At 33.0% G+C, this 10,947-nt stretch overlaps 1 protein-coding gene across 3 annotated transcripts in view; it reads right to left on the bottom strand.

Annotated features, from left to right (window-relative positions):
- Window positions 1-10,947, bottom strand: part of Phf20l1 (PHD finger protein 20 like 1) — a 68,577-nt gene that overhangs the window by 33,262 nt on the left and 24,368 nt on the right. For 2 of the 3 annotated variants that reach the window (XM_010629583.3, XM_010629584.3), the window contains 3 exons: window positions 10,363-10,488; window positions 4,675-4,757; window positions 927-1,179 (listed from right to left, as the gene is read on the bottom strand). In XM_010629583.3, the coding sequence (XP_010627885.1) occupies window positions 927-1,179; window positions 4,675-4,757; window positions 10,363-10,488 (462 nt within the window). Of the gene's footprint in view, window positions 1-926; window positions 1,180-4,400; window positions 4,758-10,362; window positions 10,489-10,947 lie in introns of those variants that run through there. The other variant, XM_010629585.3, reaches the window with a different exon arrangement.

The following is a 10,947-nucleotide window of genomic DNA, read 5'->3' as shown; positions in this document are numbered from 1 at the left end:
TTTTTTTTTTTTTTTTTTTGGTACTGGGGATCGAACTCGGGTCCTTGCGCTTACAAGGCAGGTAGCAGAACTACTGAGCTAAATCCCCAGCCCAGGGACAACATTCTTACTCTGGAAGACACAATACAGAACAATTCTTAAGGAAATGTGTCATACTTATTTACTGATTATGTTACTAGTTTATCAGATGTATAAAGCGCAAAAGAAAAAAATGTCATTTATCCCATCACTTTATAAATAACTGCTTTTCATGTCTCTAACTTGAAATATTAATGTGAGGAATTCAGAGCCAACATAATTCTTGTCATATGTATCCAAACCCACGTTAAAATGTAATTTTTTAGTACATGTGCAGCCGAAGTGAGCAGGAAAGGTAATTTTTAAAAAGACTAAGTTAGCAGTACTGAAACAGTAAAATATTAAAAAATATAAGGGAGGCACTCTTCTCTCATTGACAGCACTGAATTCAAGTCTGCACTGTAATCATTAAATGAATGCATAAAATGTACTGCAGAGATTTGAGCACAAGCAGGATACTATGCCTCAACATAAGAGTTGTTAATAACTAAGTTAAAATATTTAACATGAGTTCTTCTACGCCTGTTTGTTTTTCCTTTCAGGGGGTTGTCTTTTTTTTTTTTAATGAATCAGGCCTCTCATTGAGCTTTGATTATTATTTGAGAGTCCAACTTCAATGGAGTTTGTGTTACTAGACAGTAAGATTTCTCAACCAGCAGCAGTCTCTGAATTAATCAGTTAAGAAATGTCTGATTTTTGCCCCTAGAGCGTTTCCAGTCTTCCCTATCATATTCACTTAAATTTGAGTTTTTAAAAAGCAACTTCATAAAAATACAATATAACTACAATCAAATTATTTTAATTTATCTTATAGGATAAGGAACTATTTTTTAAAAATCTGTGCTCACTAGTTTTATTTATCACTGAAGAAGAAAGCTGAGATACAAGCGTCAAATCCTCGACTTGTATTAATTCTGGGGAAAGTGGTGATTTAGGGGATTTTATACACCCAGAAGAATCTCCAGATTCATGTTTGCATTTCTTGCTGCGAGCCTTCCCTGAAGACAAAGTTGAGGATAACAGTGCAGGTTTCTGAGTGTTGGCAGAACTGCTAATGTCAGCTTCATTTTTTTTCTGACTTTGAGGTTTAGGTGAAATCGCCTGAATAAATAATAAAAAATTGATATTTTTATTTTGGTTTCTTCATTTTGGCTCTTGTATTCTATTTTGATTGTTAAGCAACTTTAGTATTCAAAACATTGTTAAGCAACATATAACATTTCTATTACAAATGAAAAACCAAAAAGAACCCCACAAATTATTAACTAAAAGTTGGATAAGTCATCTTTAAAGGGATACTGTCAACTTTCAGTCTGATATTTTTGCTACATTATTTATAATATTTTCAGAATATAAAATAATATACTAAACAAATATTTAAAGCATTAAATTGAAATATATCTGCTTTGGAATGAAAATTCCCAGGGACATTAATAATTATTAAGTATATAAGCAGCATTATGTTTTTGAGCATTAGCGAAATACGTTTAAACTTCTGAATTTCAAATGTTTTCTTATAAAATAACTTCCTTTAACAAGCGGAATGTGGATATTTCCCATAAGTAGACAGTTTCTCTTTAAAGAAAGATCTCAACAAGAAAACAATGACCAAATTAACAAAACATCTTTAACTCATTTTAATGCTGAAAGCTAGAGTTTCACAAGCATAATGCATCATGAAATCAGAGCTACCAGCAATAGAGAGTTAAAAGACTAAAAACAATACAAAACAAGCCACAACAACAACAAAAAAAAAACCAAAGAGATAAAAACTGTAAGTTAAAAACATTGGATTTAAAAACAAAATACGTCGCATTCTTAGATGAGAGTTTTTACCTTCTTCCTGCCAACTGATACTTTTAAAAAAAATTAGAACTTTGTCAGTTCTTTCATAAAGAATATTTTTATTCACTTGGCAGTAAAATTCCCTACATATGTAAAATTATGGGTGCATGTGTCTCAAAGACAACAGAAAATAGCAACATTGGATAGGTTTGCAAGCTATCATGCTAGAATTCTTACAATGTATCTCATCTCTTTCTGATATATGTATCTGAGAGCAAAATATACATGTTTTGAAAAAATATCTATGATAGGCCACTATAACAAGTCAGTCAAACTGCTAGCACTATGAACAACATGGATGTCCCCAAGAAAACCTTTTACTTCCATATATTTTTTGAATGACCACTGAATCTGCAGTCTGCTGTTCTCCGGAATATGAAAGATCACTGTTTGGGGACTAAATCATTCTGTTCCCCCTAAAGGAAAAGGCCCTCAAATTCTGGTGGGGGAAAAGCTGTACACTTGATGTTAAAGCAAGGCACTGTGGAATGCTCTACTGATGGCTTGCTGGACATACCACATAAAAGGTGTGGTGTCAAGTGCCCCATTCATCCAGTTCTGATTTCTATTTCTGAATTTACTGGTCATATGTGTATAAATGGGGACTAATCATTTGAAAAAGTACTCCATAAAAGGAAAGTATTCCTAAGCTTGTCATAAAAGGTGTTGCCAGAAAAGTAATTAGAGCCATTACTTGTAAATAAACAATTTTATTGTTCATCTTCACATGAGTGAAAGACATCACTACAGCATTCATTACTCTTAAGTTACAAAGTTATAAAACAAGATTTTAAACTTAAATTAATCTTGATAAGGTGCTTAACTTCTAAACAAGGACAAATTAAAACACTTTCAAAAACTTACTGAATTATGCATCTAATGCAAGTTTTTATCCAAAAGTAAATATAACATGACATTTCCCTAATACAATTAAATAATCTATAATTAATAATCTGAGAATGAGGTTCAAGACCACATAGATTGAATCTTTTAAAAAATATAAGTAAAATAAATCCATTAGCATAGTAAGTTTTGGCTATAGACCTGCTAGCAATTTATGTCATGACTGACATTAAGTCATTAGGACAATAAAAGTTAGTGACAATCAGCACTTCTCTTTCAGGTCTACGGTTGCTATCAAGTGAGATATAATTAAGAGCTTTATAACTCGGCTTTTTAACTTTGAAGCAAGTCTAAGATGTAGCATAAAAATTAACAGTTTGGTTACAAAACATTTTCACAAGGAAGTCAACCTGAATAACAAATCAAAAATAAGGGAACATTATAATGTTCCTTAAAATCTAAATAATTTACAACACGTTCAATAATGATTATTGGTCTCTGTTACAAAACTGGCAAGGACTCTCAAAAAAAGTTTTAATTATGCATATACAAATAGCCGAGTTATTCCATTTTCCTTTTTTTAACTTGATTTCAAATTGTCATTTTCTGTATTTCTCTCTGAAATGGGTACTGCTCCCTATACTAACTTCCACATAGAATAATTTTCATAACCACATTCACCTCACAAGATTGTGTGTAATGAAAGATTGACATTGTAATGAATTTTCCAGAAACATTTTATTACCCAAGTCCCTGATATATTGCATTCTGAGAATATCATAACAGTGGTGATTGTACAAAATATTGTTATATCTGGGACAATTAATATAGTAGTACACAGCAAAAAAAAGTCATTTAAAATTTGGTTGATATACTGACAATAACGGCAAGGACTTAACCGTTTGATGACAACAAAAAAATCAAAAGATAGAGGAGTTACTGACATATAAATCAATTTAAAAGATCACTGATTTAATACAAAACTAATGGAGGCACCAAAACAATGCACTGTTATTTAGTCAGGCCTAAAATAACACTGAAAAACTCAATACAATATCAATTAAATTTAGACTGTCTTTAAAATGCATATAGAGAAGAGCAAAAAGATATTCATCTTCAAGTCTTCTTTATAGGCTACTAATTAAGCAAATTAAAATAATACAAAAAGGATACATTAAAACTACATTAAGGCTCAGATTTGAAAACAGGAGAACTACGGAAATCCATTTATGGCTATTACTGTGTTCTTACAGTCTTACAGTGCCTAAGAAGTTAAGCCCTTAGAGAATGTAAAAGCATGCACACAGTTCATTATGTACAGGTACTGTGGGAATCTGAAGGTAGCCAAGGCAAAATCTAGCGACTGCAACCTTCACTTTTTAATTCCTGTTAGGTGGTTTAGAGACAGACCCTTAATAGTTTTTTAAACTCTCTTTTATTGTAGTTATTAAAATATACATCCTAGCAAAAATGTATGGCTCATTGATCAATCCATAAAACACACAGTCTAACAACACCAATTATACAATATAAAAGAAACTTCTTACAAAAGAAGCTTTAGTTGATGTCAAAAAACCCTGTTTTAACTCACAAATGAAAAGTATTTGTGTAAGGGTCTTCTGGTAAGCTAGTTAAAGGTGATCCAGCTGGAAGTTTATACCCTGGGATGCCTGTCTGCAGGCCTTCCAATTTTGTAGACCAAGGCTTTAATGCCAGTCTACTAAAAACAAACACTAATCAAGTCTGTAGTTTATCTGTATACCTTGAAGAAGGCAGAATTAAAAATATATCATTTAGCTTCCTATTCCTCTATCTGATCAAAAGGGCAATTTCAATTATGTAGATACTACAGCTCCGCCATCATTCCAGTGGGAACCTTGAAAAAAATCAAATGCTACCATTTCATACCTGCTCCAGCATTGGAGCTGTTTCATTGTAGTCTTCTTTGTTTTCAGCACCATCCACCCCAACAGCTTTGGATGCCAACAAACCTTGAGAAAAATTGTACAGAAATGGCTTGTTAGAAAAAATACTGATAGCACTCTAATTAACTTCTCAAAAATTGTAGCACCATTATACTTTTTACTACACAAAGTTCTCAATGCTCACTTTTCAAAAATACAAACACCTTTAATATGTCAAGGTACTCAACCAAAAGAAATTCAGTATTCAGTTACCTGGGCTTTACAAAATATTACTCTTCAGATCCTTGTGCACACGTACACACAAGTGCATGCATGTGCATACATACACAGTAAAAATTTTAAATTGTGATTCAAAAGTCAAGATTTATTGCTTAGATTGCTGATTCTCATAAAATGTACTATGGGTAAAACTAAGTTTTGTTTTAGTAGTAGCTAAAATATGCTCCTAGCTTTTACTTTCCTTTAGATCCTTTAACCTTTGTGTGTTCATATCTTTCAGTTATATTTTATCTTCTTACCAAAGTTCCAAAAATATCAGTGGATCCATTTTATGTTAATGAGAAAAATGCAGGGGTCCTTCCTAGCACATCTTAACTTAGAGCTTTAATTTACACATGATGAGAAATTTGGAAGTTCCTATTTTATCCAACACATATCACTAATTCTCAATTTTAGAAAAGATAATATTTTATTTGGAATATATAAAATTTAGCAAAATTAAAAAGCTGTTTTAACTAATAATTTAAAAGTATTTACTTGGTTAAAATTCCTTGTTATGTCTGTCAGTACCTTCAATGAAGTCAGGAGGATAAGCACACTGCATAAGGACATGTATTTCTTTTTGTTTATGGCCACCTTGCTCATAAAAGGCCACCTAAAAAAGCTTTGCTTCAAACGAAGCATGGTAACAACTGACAGTATTATAAACTTATCCCAGCAATTATACCACCTTTATCAGTGAAGCTGTCTACATTATTTCATAGAAGAAAAGAGGAGTCTCCAAATACTCCACTCTGTAGCGCTACCTACAGGTATCCTGTCTTGACTCAGTGCGAAGTCAGACATTAAAACTGTATTTGTGGGCCAGGGATTTAGCTCAGTGGTTCTGCCACCTGCCTTGCAAGCACAAGGACCTGAGTTTGATCCTCAGTACAAAAAAAAAAAAAACTATTTGTGATGTAGTGCTGGAGCTAAATGTTTAAGCAAAAGCACCATTCCTTTACTGGAAACTTGAATATCTGGAACTCAAACAGAAACATAAAGAAAAAGCTAGTAAGATGACTATTTTGATACACCAATGCCTGGTAGTTAACAATGTACTTGGCCCAGTTTGAGAAGACAACTTACATGGTCTGTTCCCATCTCATACTACATACAGTAAAGATTTAAATGGAAAAAAAGCTAAGTAAGCAACTTTTAAAATGTTTTTAAGTAATAAATTCAACCCTAATTATATCCTGAACATAGTTTTTACATGACTAAAAAAAAAATAGCAAGGTATATTTCTTTTAACATTTTAAACCCCACTAACTACGATTTTCTTCTACAGCTAGTATTCTTGAAAATCTATGAATGATTGAAATAAAAAAAATTAGACAACCAATTTCTTTTGCAAGGAAATTAGTAGAGGTTCTATTTCTAAGGGTTAGTCAAATAAGACAGGTATTTGCTATTCAATGTTTATATATTCTATTTTGTTTCCTTTCATATAGGTGGTAGAAAGTTTTAATTGTCATCAGTTAGATAGTATGGATCGCAAACCACAAATGAAAAGAACCACAAATATTAAAGCAAATAATTCAGCCATAACTTGTTAATTTAAATTAAGATATTACAAAATCAATAAACGAAGAGCCATTCCCATGTAATGTCTTGGGAAGAAAAAAAGCCTGCATTATGCTCACAGAAAATAATGAAGCATTTAAGAAAAACTATTCAAAAATACAATACTTGGTCTCTAGAGAATTAGAAAACCTCAAATATGATCAATGAAGTTTGGTATACTTTACATGCATGCCAAGTCTAAAGTTATTAAATAAAAATAACAAGAGGAAACAAATAATGAAACAGGTACTTGAAGAGAGGATTCTACTTCTAACTTAAAAGGCAGTCCAAAACTGCTATCTAAACCTGCGAACATTCTAAGAAGAAAAGTAAAATCTACACAAAATGTGAAGAGTAACTGAAAAGAAACTGAAACAAATTAAAATCATTTTACTTATTTAAGTACTTGCTATCAATATATTATGAATGGGCTATCCTCCAGAATATCCTAAAAGAAAACATTATACAGCTTTAAGATATTACAGTGGTGCATCAGTTCAGGAATGATTTTGCTTGCTACTTTTGTTTGCTAACAATTTAGTTCCCAAACAGAAGGCATTTCCAAAATTTTGTTTTTGTTTTCAAATTCCGCATCGGGTGAGGAGACCATGGCCATTTTCCCCACATGAACACAAATAAGGTGATCTCCAAAACTGTGGAACGAATTAAGTGCCTAAACTGAGGTACTACTGTATTTAAACACAAGGTAGAAGGAGTGTATCAAATAAACATCAGTCCTACCCACAAACAAAATCATAACCTCACAAAATTCTACCTAACTATAAAATACAGTCTCTTTCTCCCTGCCAAAAGGAATAAACAGAAAGGGGCCAGAGCTCCCTGCAATCCAGTGAGAAACACACAAAGAGCACAGTGGTCCAACTATTCATTTCACCCAGGGATTTCAAAACACAATCTTTTTGCTGGAACCAAAAAACAAGTATTTTTTTTTTTATTATTGTCAATAACATATTACTAGTCAATTCAAATCCCAGAATTTAAAAAAAATAACTGTATTTTTAAAATTCTTCACACTTAAAATACCTAAAGGGTTAGAATGTCCAGAAACTCCTAGGAACAATTAGAAACAATCACTCACTCAAGGTTACCCCTTAACAGTTTCTATTTTAAAATCTAGTATAAATTTGCTTGCAATTTTGTACCAAACATATTAACTCTTGATTTTCTATACAAAATTGTCTCTTTTTTTTGAGACAGGGTATAGCTTTGTAGTTCAGGTTCAGGATTTAACTTACTATGTAGCCCAGGCTACCCTCAAACTTGTAGTGATTCTCCTGCCTTAACCTCTTAAGTACTGGGATTACAGGAGTGCATCATCATGCCTGGCTTTGTTGTTTTGTTTTTGGCACAGGCTCTCAATTCAGCTGAACTTGTACTCACTACATGACCTAGGATAGCTTCAAACTTGCAGTGATCCTCCTGCCTCGGCCTCCCAGTGCTATGAATACAGACGTATGCCACCAAGCTCAGAAAAACTGTCTATTTTATATCAATATGCACATAGCATATGATTTAACTATCAATAAGGTATATTATATAATGAAAAATAAGACACTAGAAGTGTGACTATATTTTCAATGTCTATTTGGAAACTCAAAAAAGCCAAACCTACATTACTCTCTACCAAAATCAGATCTAGAATCACTGTAAGGTATTTATGTGGGGAGGATGTGAATATACAAAGAATTAAATTTACCCAGGGGCAGATTCACTTATTTCCAGGTAGAACTATCTTAAAAAGAGAAGGAAGTAGGGGGTATATCAGAGAATGACACCATAATCCTCTCAGTATTAATGGAACATAAAGACACATATAGGTGAGCCTGAGAAGTTTAAAACACACCATCATTCCAAAAGAGGTATTTTGTATTAGTTCTTATCAATATTTATGGACCATATGTGAAATTTATTGTACAGAGGCAAGCTTGAGTTTCAACCACTGAAGACAATCTTATAATAGTATTATCTTTTTGCATGACACAGTTGTAACATGAAATCCCAAATAGATGCAGAGAGGTAAGATCCTAGAAGGATTATCACACATATAACTCTTCTGAGGAAATAAAGGGAAAAGACCGTAATGAATTAACATTCATAAAATCTTAAGCACTGCTGTTGTTGCCAAACAATCACGTTTAAGATTCCTAAAGAAACGTGAGAGAAAGTCCTTCCACAGAAGGCACAGAGCGTCTCTAAGCAACCAGGATTATAACTTGATGTGCATGGCAGAAAGGTTCTTTTTCTCTCACTACTGTCTTTCCAAAGCCACACAAAGATAATGCATCACCACAGACTCAAATTCTTTTCTTTTTTCATTTAAATGTTGAATTGGAACTTGAACCTTCCAGTACGGCATGTAAGAGTAGGCAGATGTGTGTTTGACTAAAACTAAAAGCAAGGTGTGTTATCCAGATTGAAGGAAAAAAACACGATGCTGGTAAGCTGGCAGTCATATCGTGTCAGTGTCACCTCCATCTTTCTTGATCTTGACTCCTCCAACAATGCTGTTTCAATCTTTGCATCCGGGAGTCAGGAGTACTATTCCATTTCTGTCCTGCGTGTAGCACTGGGGTCCACATTTTAAGGCAAAACTGAAGTTTCAGGCTCCCACCAGAACAATCACCTAGAGAATATTTTGGTTCTAAGACTACAATTTTCTAAAGAAAAGGTTTAATGGGTAAAATGATTTGAAATATTTCCTGTTCTGGGGGCAAATATGTCCTTTACCAGAGAAAATCACAAAAATAATATGAACAAATGGAAACACACTGAATATTCCCACCTGCTGAAACCAATTATAATCACTTAGATGAACAATATAATCCAAGAGTGGTTCTTAACAACTCTCAGCTTGAGGCGTGTATCAGTAGGCTTCTTCTCTTCAGAAATTGTGGAAACATGTTAATTTATGTTTATTTCAATATTTGAGAACAAAACCAAGCTTCTTCAAAAGATTTTAAATGAATGCCACAAAGGTTTACATAGCTTTATTAGGCCAAAGGTGGTAAAAACCATACTGCCCTTAGAAAAGAATGTATGAATGAATCATTAAGATATTTTAACTTCCCTTTAACATATACTAAAAAGAAATATGCTTACAATTTCATTAAGACTAGGTAAAGGAGGCTGAATAGGCCTTGGGAGAAAGGGCCTAGCATGAGGGGCCCTGATTCCAACATGTAAACCCCTCTTCTGAGAACACTAAGTAGGCTAGGACTGGCAGTGTTTGTTTTCCATCATCCTAGCACTGCTATATCCTAAGTCGCAGGAAGGCACATGAAAACAAGGCTAGACGCAAGGGCTCAATGAGAAGATAAGGGCAGAAATAAAAACTTTTTAAAAATTTATAGAAGTACTTTTATATCAGGAATTAACAGATGATTCAGGAAATGAATTTGACTCAGACTTCCATCTTTCCAAACATATATTGTCCCATCCTTAAGTGAGTATGGGCAAATGTAAGGATACTGACATAAAATATTAGAACTTTGGGTATTATGTCACCATCGGCTGACAAAATAGTTTCTTATAGAAACTATTCTTACCACCAAAATGATACAAAAACTATGTGATTTTGCAGTGTTTGGGCTTATCAATATCCTCACAACATCCCTGTGAGGTAGGTAGAAAAATCTGTGTGCTATCTTTCACATTTTACAATAGAAAAGGCTGACAGTGTTGAAAAACATTTACCATGAAGAACCACAAAGTAACTTTCTTAGCAGTTCATTACACTGATACACAAATGGTACATTTTACTTTATTAAAAATATACTACTCTAAAATGAAACCTCTATTCCCCCAGAAAAGAATCATTGTAGTTTACCAGTAATCTTGTTAAGTCGAGCTCTCTTTGCCTGAAATGAGTTGCCTTGATTATTTTTCCTCTTGTTTGATAATGTGCTCTCTGGCTGTGGAAAGACCATCTTTGGAACGTTCTCTACATGAAGTCCTACTTTTAACAGAACAAATATATGAGACTTTATCTAGAATCCAAAATTAAAACACATGATTTTCAAAAACCAGTAAAGTAATAAAAAATACTTTGTAAGAACACAAATTCCTCCGCAGAAATAAACCTAATTATGTTTTAATTTAAAAAATATTTTTTTGAGACAGGGTCTCACTATATACCCTAGACTGGCCCTCAACTCTCAATCCTGCCTTACAAGCACTGGGAGTACAAGTGTACACTACTATGCCCAGCTTTAAGCAGTTATTTTTTAAGAAAGAAAAGCAATTAAAGAATAATAGTGCTTTTTCCATAAAATTTAGATATGTATGCAAAGCAACTAAAAGGTTAAAGAAAAAAATACAAATAAAACAAACAAACAAACTCAGCAAAACCCTATTACCAAGAATAAGCAAATCAAAATAGCAACTCGTTTCTATTCAAGAATATTGACAGCAT

This window comes from Fukomys damarensis, unplaced genomic scaffold, assembly GCF_012274545.1.
Source record: "Fukomys damarensis isolate Sample0158 unplaced genomic scaffold, DMR_v1.0_HiC HiC_scaffold_5, whole genome shotgun sequence".
Classification (NCBI taxonomy): Eukaryota; Metazoa; Chordata; class Mammalia; order Rodentia; family Bathyergidae; genus Fukomys; species Fukomys damarensis.
Note: the sequence above shows the minus strand (reverse complement) of the source record. Positions and strands in the feature narration are given on the sequence as shown.